The 23305-nt window shown below is 40.9% G+C and overlaps 1 protein-coding gene across 1 annotated transcript in view; it reads right to left on the reverse strand.

Moving 5' to 3' along the window:
* Positions 1-23305, reverse strand: part of eipr1 (EARP complex and GARP complex interacting protein 1) — an 88782-nt gene that overhangs the window by 18837 nt on the left and 46640 nt on the right. Inside the window, exon 6 of the mRNA XM_084743066.1 lies at positions 15303-15439. Coding sequence (XP_084599192.1) covers positions 15303-15439 — 137 coding nt within the window. The remainder of the gene's footprint in view (positions 1-15302; positions 15440-23305) is intronic.

Below are 23305 nucleotides of genomic sequence, written 5' to 3' on the forward strand. Positions count from 1 at the left end.
CACTGTCAAATATAAATCCTGCACAGTCTTTGCATATACTTGATATAGACAAATATACATTTATTGTACATAACCACCCACTTTATGTAAATAAAGTAATCTAGCACTTTACCCATAATGAATTTATTTCTTTGCACTACTTATATTTTTTACAGTATACAGAAATACTTGAGTTGTATATTTTATGTTGTTGGTCACTGTTGTTTTTTTTTAAAATACATATTTATATATAGACACATTTTCCACACACTTGCAAGCATAATAGTTTCCATATATCTTTTGTGCTTTTTGTCCTTGTTTGTGCATTTTTGTCTCTGTGTTTACTATAACTGTATTGAGCTATATCACAGCACTCACAATATGTCAAATGAAAAATCATATTTATGTGTGTGTAATAAGTGTACTGGTATATAAAAAATTGTTTTACTGCTAATATGAGCCAGCTGTCTTTGTAGCCTCCTAACAAATTCTCCAAATAAAAGAAGAAAGCAGCAAATCAACTGCAGGTCAGAGACTGGAAACCCATTTGAATAACCTGGTAATTAATTGGATCTAGAGCTCTGCCTCCACCATAAATGCAACACGAGAGTAGAAAATCAGAAGCTGTTTTCTTCCAGCACCATTTCCTCTCCAGGCTAGCCTAGCAAAGCTCAGCTTGGCACGGTTTTGTTCAGCAGAGTGGAAAGCCTCAGTGTTATGGCCCAGCTGGATACCGACCGCAGCTAGCCAGCTAGCTAGTCACCCTGCTGATCACGTTAGGCAATTAACATGCTAATTAAAAATCTCATTAAAATAAGGGAGGTATAAGAGAATGACCTGGGGCAGACCGCTGGGCTTCAATTAGGTCAAGACAACTCAGGGACTGTGTGTGACTGTGTGTGTGTGATCGTGTGTGTGACTCTGTGTGTGTGTGTGTGTGTGTGTGTGTGTGTGTGTGTGTGTGTGTGTGTATGTGTACGTGCTGTTGCTGCTACTGGACCGTGGCGTTAGTGTCAGCATATGGAGCTTGACAGAAAATGTCAAATAACAAGTCGAGCTTCCCCTGAAAACACACATTTTTTTCACGGAGCAGAGATTGAGCTTACATGCATGTTCTAAATGACTTGTTCTGTAAAAATGAGTGTACATAAATTGATATCTGGTTTGCACTTATTAGCATGCATATGCACAAACGTGGATCCCTGTCGAAAACCCCTCCCACCCTGCTGATAAGGCTTTTGTTCAAAATGTTATCTGGATATTTCCAAACATGAGCTGTGCCCCAGTTGCATACTATATACACTCATTTCCACCATGGGTACTTCATAAGATTTCAATATGACATCAGTGTTGCAAAGTCTGAACGTCCTCTATCAATGGTTATTACGAGTTGAAGGGTGTGTGAATATATTGCTGTATATTCTGTTGTTCCAAAACTGTAATGTTTTTTTATCCGTCTAGATAGTTTTGGTGTGAGTTGCAGAGTTTTGGAGATATCTGCCAGAGAAATGTTTGACTTCACTCCATTATAAAGGGACTAAAAGGCACTCGACTTGTGTTGCTCAAAGCACCAAAAAAACACATTTGAAAAATTCAAAACCAGTGTTTTTCTGTTCAGACTCATTTAACTCCTGCAAAGCTTTACTAGAGCAAATTGTAGCACTGCATCTGTCTCCGGTTTGTTTATATCTGCACAAAATCACGTTTACTACGAGATGTTTGAGTATTATACAATGAGTATTATACAATACTCATTGTATAGTATTATACAATTATAGTTCTGAGAAAGCCTGAAAATCAGAATTGGCCAAAATCGCAATCAGCGGGTCAGACATGTATATAAATAAATGGAATCAGCCAAGAAAATTGCAACCAGTACATCTCTAAAAGGATTTTATCCATATTTCCCAAATTAGCTGATAATGTACATAGATAAATTGTATTCACCTACAGTTTATGGAATATTTATTTATTTCATTTATGGAAAGCAGGTCTCCTGTAAGAATGAATACATACAGTAAACTTACAAATTTGAAACATCAACCAGCAGCTCTAATCTGAGTCGACTTGGAACTTTTGGTGAACTTCAATTTCACTCAAAATAGCAATTTCATGAGTAATTTTCAGCTGGAGCACATGATTTATTTACAGTGCTCCCTCCCCCTCCTGTGTGTGACTCTGAGGTAAAAGGCGTGACCCCGGGCTGTAGGGTGGCTGGTGTTCAACCCTGCCCGCCATGGAATGGGACGCACCCGCCGCGTGAAAAGGAAATGGAGCAGGAAATTGGGTTAGTTTCGCTCTTTCCCTCTCTGGTGTCTCTGAGCAATCCCCTCCACGCGCGCACACACACACACACATACACACACACGGCCACACATACTCATGCATACACTCCCTTGGCCCAGGCTAAATAGTGGAGAAACCTGGGACTTTTTCTATGCGTGCGAGTGTGTGTTTGTGTTTGTATGAGAGCGGAGGATTAGAGTTGTGGCCGGCCTAAGCCACCAAACACACTCAATCTCAAGTCATCCAGCCAGCTAGGCTGAGAGTGTGTGAGTGTGTGTGATGGGGGTTGATGAGGGGACAGGGGACCTATTACACACACTGTTAGGCGCTCACAGATAAAAACATAAAACTGGGAAAACACACTCCCTCAAATACTGTTATGTGTGTAAATACAGAAGGAGATATAGGTGTGTAAGAGGGAAGCTACAAAGGTAGACAGACAAACACACATTTGGCCATCACACACACACACACACACACACACACTCTCTCACACACACATAATCATCCACACACACCCTCCTGGCTTAGTCTGGGTGATAAATCGCTCTGCTGAGGGGATCGACTGGAACACAGACGCTCACAGTCACACACAAACTCACACACATACACACGCACGCACGTGCCCACACACACACACACACACACACACACACACACACACACACACACACACACACACACACACACACACACACACAAGTCTCTGTTTCTATGACAACTGCTGGGGAGGGAGGGGGAGAAAAGAAAAATCGAAAGAGGAGAGCAATCATTTCATCGCTGATCAAAATTAAAGCCTGGCTTTGAGATGGAGCTGGCAGAGAAAGAAAGATGGGAGAAAGAGAGGCAGGCGGGCAGGTAGAGGAGGCGGAGGGAGGGAGAGAAGAAGGGAGGGAAGAGGAGAGATGGGGGGAGTCTGCCCATGCATAAAAGTAAGGGATCATTACTTCAGGCAGCACAAATGACTGGGGAGATCTTGATGGTTAGCATGATGTGCTCACTAAAGTCGCTATGAGAAAAACTAATAACACAACTTAGTGTAAACTTCCCAAAAGTAATGTTACACCCTCTACACTTAATTACAATGTAATGAAAGATACCTGAATTTGGTACTTGACAATAACACTATAGCAACCATACCATCATAAGTCATACTGTATCCATATCTCATAATGCAATACATCTTGGTCTGATATTGATGTTTGAATTGACCATTTACTAAACTCAACACGAAAGTCATAGCTTAGCAACTGTAACTAAACACAGCAAGGCATTGCAAAACCTAAAACACAGAGTAGAAGTATAAAGAAAGGATTAGACAGAAAGTTTATCTGCTGTAATTTCAGCTGCAAATGTTAGTGTGTCTGGAAAACTAGTTCAGTACCTACAGTACTGTAGTTGGCTGCATTACTTCCAAGGCCAAGAGCAGGCACATCATCAATCATTACTACACTGGTTTGTGGAATTGCAGGTTACATAAAAAAAATGGATGGATGTAAGGCTGGGCAGGATACCAATATTATACTGTGATAAGACACACGATATCATCTTGGATTTTGGATATAGTTCTATTATGATATGGCATCCGTGTTGTTTTTTCCTGGTTTTAAAGGCTGAATTAATAGTCCAATAGACCAATAATCATCACTACAATACTGTCTCAGTCAAGGCTGAGGTATTTGGTAAAAAATATCTTGAGATATAATTTTTTGTCCATAATTCCTAGCACTATTTTGGAGTAACATTACTGCTGCATTAATATGTTGCATTTTACTGCTATAGATGTTTAAGGTTGAGCTAATTTTAGCTACTTTATATACTGTTGGATAGTTTAAATCTCATATATGTTTGCACTATATGAGAATTTACATTGTGTTGTTCTAGAGAAAATGTGTATATATCGCACCCCTGATATATTATTTATAAGCCATATTGCCCAGTCCAAGATGGATAGCTTTTTCTGGCATGCCCCACTTTGGAAGCTGAAAAACGTTCACAGCCCACACCCCACAACCCCAGGCATCCCTGCAGTGGTTCTATGCCCCACCAGTGGGGCCCGGCCCACAGTTTGATACCCACTGGTTTAGGCCAATGTTCGCAGCACTGCTGTACCCTTTAGTGCATTTGGCGTTTACATTCCAGCAACCCCAGCCAAGTCCATTGTCCTAATCCTAAAAGTTTTTTATAGTAAGCCTAAAAATGCAAATACACCATTTAAAGATATGAACAATCGTGTGGTTAAGTCTGAAGGAAATAACAGTCTGATCTTACATTTTCCCTTACTATACTCTTAACATTAAGACCTACTAGCTCTACCCAGCAATATCAGAACAATGTTGCCTCTGAGCCTTTAGCGGATCAAGAACTGATGGATAATTAGTTTTAGCTTCAGTGTTTTAGCATCACATTGTATATAGGGTTCTCCTTTCGATGCAAGTCAGCTGGAGACAGTGTTCTCAACCTCCTAATGGAACTAATGTTAGCTTCATAAGCTAGTTAGCTAGTTAGAGCTGAGAAAATCCACTTGAGGTGCATGTGTTATTAACCATGATCCAAATTTAAATGATTTAAAAAATTGCTAACTATATAAAAATAGGTCTCCAAATCATGAAAAACTTAACAAAGTTCTTTGCTATGAAACACTGGGGCCATGTCTGTTCCTCTGTCTCAGTGTCAAACACCTCTCAGATCTGAAACCGACCTGAAACATGGACGCTCCATCTAGCAGCTTTACTGGACATGTCCAGACATGTTTGAGCCACCAGAGCCAGAGGACAGTGACAGGATGTTTTTTTTTTCTGCTTCTTTGTTGGTTTTTGGAACTGAAGTGAGCTGAAGTGAACTGCTGGGCTGATTTGGACTGAGAGTCACTGAAGGTACATTTGTAAGTGACTGTCAGGGAGGATGCGGGGAGGGGAGGTGAGGTCGTTCGTGTGTCAGTTCGAGGGTCTGCCCAAAAAATCCTGAACATTGAAACTGTGAACAACAGTTTAATGGTTTGTCTCCACAATTCAGTACTACAAAGTTCTCAGTTTTTTTCATGTTTTCAACAACTATGTTCTGATAATGTGTTTAGAAGAAATCTTTTTCTTTCTTTACACAAACTTCAAGCCTGCAAAACAGGCTGACAAGATGAGAAGCCTGCTTTTATCACTTGTCTACTAGAAAGGTGGATGTGTTGAAGATTGTGGTAATGTTGGTATCTATGAATATTGTTGATGTTACATACAACCACTAACTTGCACAGACTCACAGATGGTTACTTTATTTTGCTGATGTGCTATCCACTTGCATTGAAATCAAAAAACTACTATTTAAAAAACAACTACACATTTCAAGTTGTAAATCTGCTACTATTATCACTTTAAATTCCATATCAGCTGTGCAATAATGGAAAGACTGACAGGCTTACAGTAGCAACAGTAACTAAGAGGGGTGGTGGGTTGGTATCATAAATCTGAAGATATTTTTGTTCATTTTTAGTCTTTAATTTCAAGGTCTGTATAAGGTCATGAATACACCATTATGAGAGTTACAGTATGATGACTGGTTCATGTCTGCTGGGGAGGGGGAAAAGGTTACAGATGATCGATTTGACAGTAGCCAGGTTCAAAAGGTCACCCTCAAATCAACAGCGGCATATGGAATACCACTATTTCAAACACAGCTGACATCTTTTGCATAATGCCTCATATTAGAATGTGAAATACGATACTCCTAATAGGCAACACTTTTTGCATAATGGTGCTATATTTGAATATGAGAATAAAATATGATGGAAAAGCCTTTTGAATAATGGTTTACCTTGGGTACCCTATCATTATGGCAAGCGGAAGCACTGCCAAATCTGTCTGAATAGGTGGAACGAAAAAGCTGTTTTTGGTCAGGAGGCATGCAGTGTGAACAGGAGCCTCTGTTGTCTGTCTGGATGAGGAGTTTTGATGCTGTCTAGTACTTGTCTTTGTACCAACAGACAGCTGGCTTTTAACCTGGGCTATGAAGGAGCAAATAGCACCACTATCAATCATTTCACCTTCCTTTATGCTCTCTCTCTCTCTCTATCCATATCTGCTCATTGTGCTCCCTCCCTCTCCTCCTCCGTCAGCCTTTCTCTCTCTCGCTCACACTCACATGCACAAATACACACCACAGGGGAGGTGTAGAGAGTCCATGCTTCACTGCAGCACTGCACTGCTTTTCAGTATGCACCCTGCAGTGCATGGTATGGCCGCAGGCCTGACAGCTATTACACAGCTCAGTGTGTGTGTGTTGCCCCTCACTGTGGACTGTCGGTCAGTGTAAGAACATCTCCAGTGACAGGCGTCTCCCTGCCTGTCTATGTGTCCGTCTCTCTCTCTCTCTCTCTCTCTCACACACACACACACACAGCTGTACAGTATGCCCAGTGGCTAGTACTACATGCCTGTTAGCTAGCCTAATATTATTCAAAGGCTCAAAGCTCTCCAGTGTGCCAGGAATGATGCACAGTTGGTTCCCTCCAACTAACACAACACTTTTTTTCCATCTTTTTCTCTACAAAGACATTTGGAAGTTACTGACAGAATTTTTACTTACGTTATGTATCTATGTTTGCATGAATCTTCCAGACTGTGATCTTTGTCTCGGACCTGCATAGTTCCTCAACAATTTCTTGATTTCAAACTTTTCCCAGTCCTTTATTTCTTGACAGACTCAAAGAAACAACATAGCTGTGGGCAAACAAAGTGGCATCACTCCAAAGCTTAAAATTATTTCTGAATTACGGAGTCTACAATTGTATTAAATTGATAATGACTGTTTTTAACTAAAAAACTTTTTGGTTATGCTTTTTTTTTTTTTCAAGAAATTGTTGTATTAAAAATACAACACAAGAGATTGGTTATATCAATTTAGTTTTCCACCATGAAAGGATAAAATCTTGAGGATGAAAGCCCTGCATCTAGGAAAGTGTAACCCAACCATGACGTCACCCATTAGTTTGTAGGCAACTATTTTGAAGCTTTACGCATGGCATTATGGGGGTTGCCATCTTGGTTTGTAGACGGTGGGTGACATACTATAACTTGGGCAGCGCTCAGTGTGGGCTCATCTGTTATGAAGGAAAGAAGGACAGCCTGCCTGGTCATGATCTGTCTCATATTACAGCTTAATGGTACACTAAAATATGTTCTGAAAATATTTCAGGTAAAAAACATTTTAGGTGAGAAATGGGCAATGCAGGAATAGAATATTACCAAGTTTTACAGCTTGATATGAGTTTTGTCAGGCTCTGTCGGAAACCGGAAAACACAATGGCGGCTGGTTAGTTGTGATTCTTCGTGTATTACAGCTAAACAGTGCACTAAAACATGTTTCTAAAAATATTGTTTGCGAGAAACAGGCAATGCAGTAATAGAATCATACTGATCAGCGCTGTCTAGTTTGACAGTTTGATCTGACTTTGTTGAGCCCTGCGTGTTGCCCTGGACAGTCTCACTAAGAACGACCTGTCAGTCACATGGTAGCTCTGCCTTAAACCGTAACACTGCTTTATCATCTACTTTACTCGAAAATGGAGCATAATTTACATAATAATCATCACGCTGTATAGAAGAAGACTTCAAACTAGCGATGGAGACCATAAACTCATTTTACAATAAGGATACATACAATCTGATTTCTTTTTTAAACCAATAGAGTCGCCCCCTGCTGGCCATTAGAAAGACTGCAGGTTTGAGGCGCTTCTGCATCGGCTTCACTTTTTAGACCTGGAAGCTCTGTCCACTATTAAATGTACAATTTACAAGGAAGAAACATTCTGATACCTGTAGTGTCAATTATGGCCAGTAGATTTATTTTTTCCTGTCGACAGGGGGAAGAGCCCAGATACAAGTGTCAGAAGACTATTTGGACTTGGCCTGCTTACACCTTTGTGGAGCTTACACTTTATAAATCTGTTTATAAGAGTATACACTCGGTGACCACTTGTGCCATATTCTTTTTTTTGTTTGTTTGTTTTTGACATCGATTTAATTATACGAGCACTGAGGTCATAGTTACTGTTGGAGGTATACTGGACTGTGTTATATTAGAGGTCTAATATTCTGCCCCCCTCATATGTAAATGTGAAAGACAAAAAATGGCAATATATAGCCTAATATAACACCACCTAGTAATAAACATATAACTGAATTAACATATTTCTGAAAAACACTGAACATTATTAACTTGATAAAAAGTAGAATTTATGGCAGCGTGTTGCGGCCAAAATGTCACTGAAGTGGCCACTCAGTGCATGTTCTCATTTGACTGCTAAGTGGCTCTGATGTGCCAATACCTGAGTGTAGTTTTTATGGGCTTTGTCAAAGAGCACTGACTTTGTTGATCTGTGACATGCTATAAAAGTATAGAGGTGGCAAGTTGAGAAAAGTTAGCAAACCGTATCCATTTTATCAGTTATACACCTATATCTTTGCTGCAGAGTGGCAATGATTAGTTGAGTAATTGATCACATGATCAAAGGAAAATTAGTTTCCAGCTAATTTGATAACTGATTAATTATTTGAGTCCCTTTTCAATCAAAAATGTCTGAATTTGTAGACGTCACTTGGGCTTTTGGCAAATTTTGATGAGCATTTTTCACAATCTTTTGAATTTCATAGACTAAACACATAATCATTCAATCATGAAAATAATTGCCAAATTTATTGCTATTGAAAATAATTGTTAATTTGCAGCCCTACTTTGTTGACATCATTCGCCACCATAATTTATTGTTCATACCTACTGATATGTATAAAAATGTAGACAACATGGGAGCTCCTCAAATGTGAAGCCAAAACATCTGGATCACTCCCTGGTGGCTGGCTGCAGGATGGCTCATAAATCCCATCCCTTCCATGTCAGCAGATGGGATGTTCAAGTGTTAATTCTTCTTTTAAGTTTGGTTTTAATTAGTTATTTGAGGTTATAAAAACAGGGGTTCACATCATGATTTACAGCTGAGTCCTGCTCATGTTTGAGTTGGCCAACTGTATAGGTCTGAACTCAAAAAACTTCATCAGCCCTAATCAATACTGCGCAGACTCTGGCTCCAAATTACGTCACTGGTGCAAGATGGCATTTTCATTGTGTGTTTAAATGCATTTAAATATGTTACGGCAACCCCAATTATTTATCCTGACTGACAGCTCTGTGGTGTCTAACATTATAGTCACCATATTCTTTATGAAAGCTTCAACCTTTTGTACACATTGTTCATCAAAGCAGCTCACCAAAATGCTGCCGAGCACTTTCTGTCGACCTATGGCATAAGTGAAATATGACCTTTAAAATATGCATTAATGAAAAAGAGCTTGCCTAAAATCACAACAACAGCCCTGTACAACAGGGATTATGCTCTGAATAATGTAGAAGCAAAGGTACAATGAAACAGACAGGCTGAGAAGGAGTGAAAATGTGTAAGAATTTTACAACAGAAACACCGCTTTCTGTCCCCAATATCGGAGCGGAGCTTTCCATAATTTACATAATGCTGCATATTACATCAGTACAAACTAGAACAGGATCCATATATGTTTTATAAGCAGTTTTATCTTTGTATTTTTTTGAAAGCACTGTGTGTCTGGGAGACGGGGTGCTGGAGATACCGTGCTCCTCTCCAGGGTGTTAGATAACTAACTAGAGGCGGCTGCCACTGCTGGGCTGTTCTCCCTGTCCTTATTTCAGAGCAGGGCAGTCGTGATTGGGCTGGCAGAGTGGGTGACAAGCCCCGGGACAATGAGAGGAGGAGGAGGAGGAGGAGGGAGAGGAGAGGAGAGGAGAGGAGAGGAGAGGAGAGGAGAGGAGAGGAGAGGAGAGGAGAGGAGAGGAGAGTGTGTTTGTATATGTTCGTGTGTGTGCGCGTGTGCATGTGTGCGGGTGTGAGGGGACACCTCAGAGGTCGTCTGAGGAGGCAGTGGAGCGTGCTGAGAGGCTGCCATCACACAGCTGCCACGCCAACTGGACACACACACACACACACACTTACAAACACACAAGCCGGCCGCATTTATGTAGAGGCACGAGCGCGCAACCACCACCACACACACACACACACACACACACACACACACACACACACACACACACACACACACACAAAAGCAGAAAGGTACACATAGCAAAGAGCAAACACGGGCGAGCACACAGTCACTTGTCACATGCACGTCGCTTACTCAAACACACACACACACACACACACACACACACACACACACACAAATGTGACTCACCGCTCATTCACACTTGCAAGCTTTCCACTCGCAACCACTTCACACTTGTGCACGGACGTGCACACATGAACACACACACACACACCGTGCCCTTGGTTGTTGCCTGTGTCAGTCTAAAACCTTGGATTGAAGGAGTAAAGAAGGCTACAGTGATTCATTCAGTTCATCGGTCCAATGGATAAATGACGAAAAATCACAGAAACCAAAGACCTATTTTTACAATGACCTCAAGCTATTAAAATTCTTTTTTCTTATATTCAGCCTATTATATTTCATTATTTTTAGGGAAAATTCAATATAATCAATATTACTACAATTATTACTACTCCAATTTTTTTTTCAATTAACAATTACCAGCTACCAGACAATAGTAAAAAAACTGCCCATTATAATTTGCCATAATGGAAGAAACTATATTCAAATTGCTCGCTTGTTTGACCATCTAAAACCTTGATTAGAGGAGATTCACTTCAGAAATTTTAGACCAGTTTTTTTTAAGCCAAAGAAGAGCGATAAATCTTTTAGGGCTGTCACTAATGATTGTTGTCACAGTCGATTAATCAGTTGATTGTTTCCTTGATTAATTGACAGTTTTTTGCCTATAAAATTCCAGAAAATTGTGAAAAATGTTGATCAGCGTTTCCCAAAGCCCAAGATGATGTCCTCTAATGTCTTGTTTTGTCCACAGCCCAAAGATATTGAAGGAGAGGAGAGGAGAGGAGAGGAGAGGAGAGGAGAGGAGAGGAGAGGAGAGGAGAGGAGAGGATTTTTTTTTTTTCATAAAAAAAAAAAAGACTACAACCAATCAAAATAGTTGCAGCTTTGAAATCTTTACATATGAGAAGCTGAAAGCAGAAAATTATGGTAAATTTTGCTTGAAAAATTAATAACATCAAAATTGATGCTGATTATTTTTCTGTTGCTAAACTGATCAGTTTACTGTCTTACCATTTGAGTTACATCTTTCTTACACATTTGCCATCCTGTCATTCTTATATTTTTTTAATAAAGCACTTTGTAAACTTACTTCTGAAAGGGTAATATAAATAAAGATGTTCATTGTTACGTAGCATCTATCTGTATTGGGTTTTTTTTACCTGGTAAGTGAAGCCAATCTTCCAGCCACTTGCATATTTAACCAGCTTTTGGCTTGTGGCTGGTGATAATTTTAGTCCCTGCTCATACGGCAAACAAACACTTGCATGAAGAGGAATCAGTTCCATTTTTTAACACAGGAATTTATTCCTTCTATAAATATTTATGTGTTCTCTAGCAATGTAAAAGTAAAACCTACTTGATCATACCTGCATAGGTTCTTCTTTAGTTTTTTTCTGCTGAGCTAAATCAAAATCTACGCAGATAAAAATTGTTCAAACCCAGAGAACTTTATTTTAAATTTCAGATAGCACAGAATAGGTCTCAAAGTTTCCAAAGATACCAGCGAAATTTTAGGGAAATGAGTATAAAATAATGCACGAGGCATCTTTCAGTACACTGTGATATTAGACATGAGACTGTGGTCTCTGCTAACAAGCCCTGTGCTGCCGCCCCCTCCTTCCCTTTGTGCCGACAGCCAAATCAGCACTGTTGCATCTTTCAAAATAGCACAGCGGGAGGAGAACGGCCAAAACGGAGCGTGCAGGAACTCTATAATTTGTTATGGGGCTGACGGGGAGTGATATCAATGATTCAACTATCTTATCTGGGCCTGTGATACACATCGTGCAAATATATTCTCCTTCTCCGTCTCTCTCTCTCCTTTAACCGGCACCCCCTTCAATCTCTTCGGCACATTACCACGATCATGGCGATGGATAGTGAGGTGATTATCAATCCTCTAGCATGTACGCACACGCTGACCTCACTCATCACGTACCTCAGGAACACAGGGAGCACTAACAAACCACACACACACACACACACACAGCTAGAGGTTGTAAGGTGGATAGCAGATAACCTGCAGTTACAAGGTTAATGTGTGCTGGTACACATGCTCCACGTCAAGCAGGAACATTTGTGTTCCGCCGCCTCGCACTTTATCATGTGCTGAGGAGCAGCTTACACTTCATTAAGTTCATGCACTGCAAACAAAACATGTCATAAAAAGGCATGAGGAAATTCACAGAGATCCCCTCAGTCAGTCAGTCCACTGTCACCACCGAGCGTTTCCACAGAGAACATTATGCTAGACACTCGTGCTAACATGACACTCCTGGACGAACATTTCACGTATTTTTCTGGACAAAAACAGGATGCAGAATTTGGATCAAATATGTAGCAACATGCAGGTTTGATTTTTTTTCCCCCGTTTTCTCTTCTTTCAATAAATAATAAAAATGCATCTTTAAGAAAGACTGAATGAAGTAAATGTAGATAATATATGGTAAATGTAGTTTTTTGTCAAGCATCCCAAGATATGATTTAACTGCACTACTAATTAGGGGTGGGTGTCATTTGTAATTTTTCTGATACCACGCTTAATATAATAGTTTTAGAATCTCACATTGACGAATATGAATTATTCTTTCAGTAGTAACTTCAGTATTTTTCAACCTGGACCCTGTTTTCCCATGTTTTTATTAAAACGCCATGTTAGATATAAAAATATTCCGCCTCTTCACACCCTTTCTCCCTGCTGCTTCTCTGATGTCTGACGTCTCTTGCTCCTCTCCTGATATTCTTATATCTATCATTGTTAATAAATGGTTGCCTTGGACCAGACCACCAGAGCTGGTGACTGCTGGAGCGGGGAAAGACAAACCAAGATGTTTTTGTTGAGGTTTATCTCTGTAGGGATCCTCTCCATAATGTCGTCAGACTACCTATAAATAATAATAACAGTCTGAGACTGCTCCAGACTCAAAACTGGACCAATGACAAAAACTGGAAATATAGTGTCCAGGTTGAAAAATATCCAAAATACCTTTTAACAGTATAAGACAAACCTTTCAAATGCATCACGGTGCAGCTTTAAAAAAAGACTCTACCTTAATAAAATACTGTTTAAATGTACCAACATTACTATCTGAATGAGGAAATATTAAAGAATAAGTAATGTGAGGATCTGACCAAACATTCAATAGCAGCTTTCAATTCTTGACTATTGAATAACATTCAATAGCAGCTTTCAATTCTTGACACCAGACACTCAGGCCAGGCCCTTGTGCATGTCCAAACTAAACCAACAGGACTTCTGTCTATAGGCTATAGCCTTCTATTAATGTCAGGTATCAACAATATGTTGATTAAGTCTCTTTCAGTTAAACGTGGCACATTTGCTTCCTGTAGTGGGTCACAACTTTTCCGTGTCAGCTGAAACACTGAACTGCACTGACTGGACAGTGTCCACGGACCTTGGGCCGACGAACACAGCGCAGTGCTCCTGTCTTCCTGAAATAAGGACTATACTCCCAAATGGATGCTTACGCAGACACCTGCATACACCTCGGACATGTAGTACTTCTGTTTATCTTACTTTCTGGGGTCCACTTGGAGGATTTGCATTCCACACATGCATAGCAGGATCAGCGTACAGGATCAGTGCCAAGTAATTTCCAGTGAACTGTACTTAATGTTCAACAGCCAACTGCTGTTTATGGTGATATCCAGTGCGTAAGATTTATGGTGATTTATTGGCAGTAATGGAATATAATGCTCATAAGAATGATTTAAGGGTGTTAATGTTTAATTATGAAACAATTTAACTGCCATCAACAATTTAACCGATAAAAAAAATCTATTAATTGACAATAAATTGACTGACAGTGTTATAACTGGTGGACCCTTTTTTGAATACGGAAACTTAAAATCAGAAAACACTTGAAAAACTGATAGGAAAAAAAGAATATAGCAAAAAATCGCGGGGAAAAATGAGAGTGTGTACATTTTGTATTGATTAACTGATTGTTAAGGAAAATATACAAAATTTGCACCCCTATGATTCCATTAGTGTGTAATCTAAGAACAACTGTGTTGCTGTTACCTTCAAATCAGCCATTTATAACATATGTAGCAGATGACCAGTACTCAGGGGACAAAATTTACTTTTTTTGTCCAACAGCCAAATGGCTAGTGAAAAATCTACCAGCCACTTGCATATTTTACAAACATCTGGCTGGGGGTTAATTGCGTGTCTTGGCAACACTGATGTGGATTGGGGGAAAAGTTCTGTCAAAACTCATCTGTAATATTTTCATTCAGCATGATGAGTCAAATTAAACGCATATTTCTGCGCAATGCGCTCAAATATCTTGTAGTGACATGTAAACACGCTGAAATTGTTAAGCTCTGAGAGTTTAACTTACATGACTCTTACATGACTCACTTCTGTCAGATTTAAATGCGGGCTGAAAACATCCCACTGGTTTGAAGTCAGGTGCATGTGGAAATTTGCCATGTTAAAAAAAAAAAAGCGCCTTAATACTGAGTGGCAAAGCTTAGGGAAAACATGGCTCACGTTGTTCTTTTTTAAAATTTCAATCCTCAATGTGACCAAAGCACTCGCTTCTAAATTCTTCTCTCTGGCGCTGGCTTATTGGCAGACATAGTAATATTGAGCACATGTGGTTTCATCAACTCAAGTATCTGTACTTCTTCACATTTCCAGAAAAAAGATCAATACAGTGAAATGGGAGGAGAGGTCTTTACAAAAAAAAAACTGTTTCCCTTAAATAATGAATAAAGTATCAATTTGAAAAGGGTTACGATAAAATAAAAAAGTAAAACTATATGCAGAATTTATCAGGATATTGTATTTTCAGACCAGCCCTAGTAAACAGAGCTCACCTCATGGTGCGGAGGTCCCAGCCTCGTATGGCCGTGTCATTCGCTGTGGCGAGCTGGCTGCAGTTGTGGTGGGGGCTCCACTTGCCCGAGGTGAACTTGAGCTGACCTTTGCCCTCCAGGGTGGCGGTGCTGGAGACCTGCAGGGGACAGAAACACCTTCATTACCATCTCTGAGCAGGGACGTGATTTTCATCCAAATAAGTGTGACAGGTTCAGCCAGTGCAGGGTGTTCAATCAGCAGCACAATAAGGCATTATTAGAAGTCATTTTCTCTGCAGGCCACACTCAAGACTATAATCGTTCAGTGTGACTCTGTAGTAATATTTTGGGCATTAGTGGCACACCAACCGCCTGCAGATTTACACCACGCTGAAACATGTACAATTTTTTTAATATCTCTACATATTTTGCAATAAATGTCTCATTTAAAATGTAATTTTGGTCTGAATCAGTCTTAGCTTTTAGGGACTCAATACTAATTTAAAGCTGCATTAATCAATATCTTTTATATTAACAATAGATCGAATTACTGTGTGCAGTGTGAAAGGGGTCGCTCACCGAGACAAGCCCACAGAGAATTGTGACCAAACTGTGCAGTCTTCTCTACACAGCTTTTGAGTCTCTTTTAGCTCACTGTTTTGCTTTTCTGGCTCCCGAATTCTGCTCTCATCAGCCCTTTCTTTTAGCAGCAGGCAGTGGTTTTCAGAAAAAAAATAAATAAATAAATAAATCTGATAAATGCTACCTACGCTCCACAAAACGTTACACAAAAAAGTTAGCTACAAGCTGGTGAACATTAGCTTGATAGTCACATCCACTTCTGAAAAATAAGAGCAAATAAAGGAAGCACAGGAGGGAACGTGCGTTCTGAGTTTGTCACACCACTGAAACATGTGTTATTAACCACCCAGGCAAATTTTACAGTACATAAGTACATAAAACTAGGTCTTTGTAATCAGTTTTCTCTGCTTGGAAACACTGGGGGCGTGTCCACTCAGCTGTCTCAGTGTCAAACACCACTATGACATGAAAATGACCTGAAACATGGACGCTCCATCAGCTTTATTATGTCCAGACATATTTGAGCCACCAGAGCCAGAGGACAGTGACAGGATGGTATTTACAGTGAAGGAAAGGGGGGCAATGTTGTTTGTATACTACATAGTTCTCAGTCTTTTCACATTTTCAGCAACTATTTTCAAACATGTATAATGCGTTTAGAAGAAAAACTCCCTTTAACTAAATTAAAGGAAATTTATTTGACACGGATTAATTTAGTTTAAGAAAGGTAACAAAAAATATTTATTCATTAAAAGGAAACTGGCAAGGAAAAACATTCTGCCAGATTAACTAAGATAATGCCAATGTTGCCAGAGAGCTCCCCACAAACTCACAGGATGGTGCGGATTTTATACAACCTGGAGATGTCTGCTTCCATTTCCAAAAAAATATGGAACTGGATGCCTCCAGTTTCATTTAAGATGACGCTGTGTTCATGTTAGTCGATTTCTTTTTGGTTTGTTTTGCCCCAGCCACCCAGAAGTAGGTGACCAATGTATCCCGCCGACATTTTTGATCGACATCAAAGCTCCAGTAGTGACTGTTAGGATCAGTTATTTCAGTGTTTTTCCTCTTTTTCTCCAACAAGAGGAAACAGCCATTAGTGAGCACAATTCCAGATCTTTTTGAATTGTCAAAGTATTCTGAGATGTGGTCAGGGTTTCAAAGGCTAGGTCAACACAGAGGGCTTAAATAACAGCGTTTAAATAACAGAAGAACAGGAGACTCTTATTGTGAAGGATTTAAGGGAATTTAAGGAATGTGTTTATCCATCGCTTTACAGCCATTCAACTTGAGCTTCATCAAGGTCGTCTTCAATTACAAGACACTTTCAAGAGGGTAGTCCTATTGTAAAATAAAGGCAAACTGCTGCTGTGTTGGGCTGACATGCCACGACAAACCAAATCAAGCCAGGCCAGCTCATGTGCATGGAAAAGGGGAAAAGGGGAGTTCCTGCCTCAAGCAAAGGAGTTTAAGTGTCTCCTGATCTTGTTCACAAATGACAGTAAAATGGAGCATGAGATGGACAGGAGGCTCAGTTCGGTGTCAGAAGTAATGTCGCTATTTTACTGGACTGTTGTGGTGAAGAGGGAGCTGAGACAGAAGGAAAAGCTTTTGATCAGCCGATTTATGTTCCATCCTCAGCTATGGTCATAAGCTTTAGGTAGTGACAAAAAACAATGAGACTGCAGATACAAGCGGCTGGAACGAGCTGCCTCCATAGGGTGGCTGGGCTCGGCTTTAGAGACAGGGTGAAGAGCTAGGACATCTGGCGGGAGCTCAGAGTAGAGCACCTGCTTGAAAGGAGCCAGCTGAGGTGGCTCAGGCATTTGATTAGGATGCCTCCTGGACGGCTTCCTTTGAAGGTTTTGCCGGCACATCCAACAGGGAGGCAGCCCCGGGAAAGACCCAGAGCCCACTGGAGGGATTACATATCTCATCTGACCTGGGAACGCCTCAGGATCCCCCAGGAGGAGCTGGAAAACGATGCTGGGGGAGAGATGTCTGGACTAACATGTTTATAGCCTCCTTCTGCTGCAACCCAACCCTGGATATGCTGAAGATGGACGGAAGCATGGATGGATGGATGGATGGAAGGATGGATGGATGGATGGATGGATGGATGGATGGATGGATGGATGGATGGATGGAGACAAAAGGATGGATGGAAGCATGGATGGATGGATGGAAGCATGGATGGATGGATGGATGGATGGATGGATGGATGGATGGATGGATGGATGGAGACAAAAGGATGGATGGAAGCATGGATGGATGGATGGATGGAGGAAGAAAGGATGGAAGAAACAATGGATGGCTGGACAGGCGGACAGTTGGATGGATGGAATGGAGGAGATGGAGGAGATGGAAGGATGGATGAAAGGATGGATGGAAGGATGGATGCATGCTCCATGTCTGCTGGATGTGCACATAGGCAACTATGATGTGATGTCAGATATTGTATTATCAGCCCTAAATTATCTGTATTTCAGAAAGTATTCCATGTTTTACAAAAAAAAAAACACCAGTTGTGTTATGCATGAATGCATCCCTGTTTCTAACTATCCTGCCTGCAGTGCGCTCCAACATATGGACCAGGATTTTTGTGTCCAACAGCGCAACAGGACCTATACAACCAGAACTCCCAGCATGAGGAGTGGGAGGCATCAGCATGCACCTAACTCCTCTGTGCCCCCCTCAGTCAGCAGATCCACTGACCCCTGGCTCTCCTTGGTACCACGGCGAGGATCTATACAGTAGATCGCTCAGAGTTACTTATAGATCAACTGTCGAGCCGAAGAAGAGCCCTCGGAGAATTTCAGACTGATGACTGCTGAAAGCCGAATCAAACCGGCCTGGTTAGGCTGGTTGAAAATCATTTAAATTTATTGTAATGTCTCAGGCATTTCAAAAGAAAAAACATTTAACTGACAAAATGTCACTGGATCCAGAAATTAGCGCAGTTTAGCTGAAAGGCAGTCAGGTTAAATTGCAACATTTAAGGCTTTTCAAACAAGACGACATGCTTGTCATTGGATATTTATCAAACCTGCTACCTATATTTCACAGGGCAACAATGAAGGTGAAATTAATCAAAGTCAAAACACTTCAAGGAATTTGAATTATAAAGCATATCACTTCATCAGGCTACTTTAAAAATGGAATCCAATTAATTCAGCGGGCTGGCTTTGCAAATGGTTATCTTTCCCTTAAACTATGATGCATCTAACAATTCTAAAAAGCAGCATCGCACTGCTCCATTTTTCTCTGCTCTCTGACTATCTGCGGCTTTTTATCCTCATCTTTCTCCTTCTCCCATTTCTCCCTCCCTCTGCCTCTCTCCCTCTCTCCTGTCTCTGCCTGTTGGAGCAGGGATCATCGATCGGCCCGTCACAGCACAGCTCCCTGGTACACTCTCATTATTTCAGCTGGAGAGGACAGAGGCAGAGTGAGCGGGAGAGCGAGGGAAAGAGAGAGAGAGAGAGAGACGGGCCCAAAGAGCAGCAAGGAGGGAGGGAGGAAGACTAAGAAAGAAAAGCAGATAGGATAAAAGGAAGGAGAACAAAGACAGTAAGAAGGCAAGAAAGGAAAAAGAAAGGAAAGCTGAAGAAAGGTGGCAGATAAAACCAGACAAGAAGAGAGGCAGGTTTTCCTCTGTGGCCTTAATGTTTAATTCCACGACTTTTCCATTAATTTCATGATTACATCAGAGTGTCTCCATAAACTAAAAATATTCTTGTATCTTTGCTTATTTAAGTAGTCATTTAAGAGACTTTTTTAAATGTTGGGTTAAGGCTGCTGAGCATACCAACAATGAGCAAAACACACATGTTGCAACTGATTTAATTAAAAGCACAGTGAAATGGCAGTAAGAGGACTTTTACATCGCTGATATACTAGTTACTCTGTAACTGTTGTTTGTGTGTGCCCTCAAATATTACAACTAAAACCTGTTAGTATGACCCAACAGAAATGGTTGTTGGATGGTTGAACAGTTGTTTCAAAATAGCCAGGCGTATCTCCACAGTGCACAGTGCTGGTGGAAGGTCTGGCTCCACATATGATCACTCTGTTATAAGGGAAAGAAGTTAGGGCTTGTTTGTATTTCCCTAAACCAATCACAATCATCTCGGGTGGAGCTAAGCCCAAGATGTGGTGACAGTGCTCCTGCCAGATAGTGGATAATAGGAGAACTTGTTTTGGAGGAACAATGGCACGTCGGAGGTGAGCCCTGGTATTAAAAGGGCTAAATCCCTGCAAAAGAAAAGGTATAGGCTGCTAGCTTGTTTATGTTCGCACCATTAGCAATCCAGGGGCTAATTTAGCATGTAGGTTGCTAGCTGGGAAGATGTTGTTGTTGTTGTTGTTTATCTGGGACTCTGAAAACACAGGCACCGGATGCTGCAACGCTGACTGAAACAAGCAACTATACCCACAGAGTACATCCAGTGAGTCAGACAAGTTGAACAAAGTCTAAACCCCACATCTTTTCGACGTTACAATTGCTGGGGTGACTAGCAGAGGTGCTTGAGTCCCTTAGACTTGCGTCAAACTTGAGTCACAAATCTGACGCGACTTGACACAAATAAAAGAGGACTCAACTTGGTCATTTGAACTTGAGCCTTTAGACTTCTCATGCTAATACTACATTCCCCCAAGCCAAAGAAGTAAAGTGTTATTTAAAAAATGTGTCACGAATCAATTCATTTCCCTTTATTTCCTGAATCAACTAATGTTAACACTATTCATTCTCAGCAAGTTGACACTTAATTCCCCAGATCCCCTTTGTTTAATTTGTTGTTACAGAGAGCCAAATACAATTCTGTAGAAAAATTCTGAGTTGGTCAACAAAAAACAAATTGCAGTATGCAAAATGCACACAACAAAAATCACAGACCAAAACGCAACACAACTTCCAACTTTGTTTGACATTTGAGGGTGCAAAAAGAATGGTCCGCTGAGGCTCTGGTGTTAAAATGGCATTATATTTGGAGATGACCTCATTATGTCTTGTTTAGGACTCAGAACTCAAAAGTTTAGGACTTGGGACTTCTGTTCCTCTGTTTATCTGGTTCCCAGCTCAAAACTTTTCCAGGATTTGTGACCATATCTCACGGCCTTCCACAACAAATAGAACTTGATCAGGTGTGACAGATAGAGTATGATAGAGTGACAAGAACATTTTACGCAGTGACACACGACAAGAACAAATATTTTTAGCAACGACCAGCAGCTCTATACCTTGCTCTGTTGGTTGGTTGGTTGGTTGGTTGGTTGGTTGGTTGGTTGACTGGTCACTTTCCACTCCTTGTTGGCCACAGTTTTGATTCTAGGAGGCTGACATTTGGCATGGAAGTCAAGTATATGTGTTTGTATTCATGCCAAATGGCTAAAGGGGGGCATGGCAGTGGAAGTGGCCTATAACAAAAGGCGCATAACTTTCAAATGGATTTACAGATATGGACAAGACTTTATGGAAAAATTGGTCATCAGACAAAGAAGACCTGATTAACTGTTCATACCAATTATGAAAAGGGGGTGTGGCAGTGGGTGTAGCCTATAACAAAATGGTGCATAACTTCTAAATGGATTCAATTGGATTGGATCAAACTGTAGAAAGACACAAAAACAGATAGACAAGTGCCGAAGCTATTCTGAATTCACGCTTCATTTCTTTTTCAATGTGATTTTAACATAACAGTTACAGACCTAATAACAGGAAAATACATTTAAATTGGTATTCCTGGTATTCTACAAACTCAAGGTTCAAACTTAAATAATTCTTTTGCAGAAATATGAGGTAAGGCTGCACTGATCATTATCAGTCTTGTCATCAGACATGTCACGTTTACTGTTTTATATCTATGCTCCTCATCTAAGGGATCGGGAACATTGTTAGCAGATGAGCTTGGCATAGGATCACACAAGCATTCAAACACGGCACAACTATCTGGTTACAAGACTGTCCCTTAGTTGTTCTTTCTTGAGCATTTGTTGGATGTCCCACCCAGTGTTGTAATCATTTGAGTGTAAGGCACCTGAAAGGCTGTTTGACTGCATTTAACAGCATTGGAACCATGTTTTCAGTAGCTACAAGTTAGCAGAAGTCTCCCAGCTGCAAATGTTAACCTCTCTTGTCTTTATTAGGATACCCATTAGCACCAGCAAGACCATTGGCTATTCTTAGAGTAGACTAGACGATGCATTTGTGATGTCCATGGGCAACTATTTTAAATGAACAACTCAGGGGTGTGGCACCTAAATGAAGTAACATCATCGGAGTTGTGATTCAGTTCTGTAGATACTGGTTGTTTTAGGACCTGGTGCCATTTGGCACTGCGTTTCAGTATCCAATCCTCGGAAAAACCAACACCATCTGTTGCAAAGAATATCGAAACAACAGTGAAACAACCTGTGTGCTGGTATTTTTGTAGTGATTCACTTGCCAAATTTGCTGATCATCCTTGAATTCCTCAGAGTATTTATCAAGTACCCTGACTTCCCCCTGACAGAACAGAAGCTCTGCAAACTCCATGATCAGTTGGAACGCTGGAGTAGGACTCTCCCTCTCCGCAGTTACGCTAGTGGTGCAGCAGCAAAGCCTGAGCTTCGTGCATCCCAGGTTCCCAGCTTTATTAGTGCACTAACCAAATTAGGGGCCCTAACAAGGCAGTACACACAACACTAGGGGACACATTCATTTAGGACGCAAGCGGCACTAATGCAAAGCTATCTGTCAAATCGCCATGCATTTATGCTTTCTCTAGTCTCCGGAAGAGAGAGCGTGAGTGTGTGTGTGTGTGTGTGTGTGTGTGTGTGTGTGAGCAGATGTGCAGGACAAGGTGTGTGGGTGTGCTGTGAGCCGGCGGAGATGTTCTCACTCAATTCCACCAGCGATTCTAATTGATGAGCCATGCACATGCAGACACACACATACACACACACATAAACACACAAATCTTCCTTCAAACAATGCACACTGCTATGCTTATTCACATGATCCTCTCTTATGTATGCATACACACACTCACGCAAACACCCACACTGAGCACACGCATGCACACGCTAATCTAGGCCGGGCCCTTGAGAGAGAGACACATCCACACTGCAGCTGGACACGGCTTGAGATGAACACATCACCCTCTGACAGATAGAGGGAACGGGAGAGAGGAGAGTGGGATGAAAGGAGGGAGGGAGGGAAGGAGATTAGCATTCTCATCAGCACTGGAGAAATTTGTCTTGGCTGCCAAGCTCTTTCTCCTCTTTTTCATTCCTTTTCTCCTCATCAAGCCCACTCTCTTTCCTTATCCGTATCTCCCTCTTTCTCCCTCCTAATCTCCATCTTTCCAATCAGTCAGGCCCTCCATTGCTCCCTCGCTCTCCATCCTCTTCTTCTCATTATACTACTTTCCCACCATTACTTTCCACCTCTCTGCTTCTCC

The sequence above is a fragment of the Lutjanus erythropterus genome, chromosome 18, assembly GCF_056507025.1.
Source record: "Lutjanus erythropterus isolate fLutEry1 chromosome 18, fLutEry1.hap2, whole genome shotgun sequence".
NCBI classification, from domain to species: Eukaryota; Metazoa; Chordata; class Actinopteri; order Lutjaniformes; family Lutjanidae; genus Lutjanus; species Lutjanus erythropterus.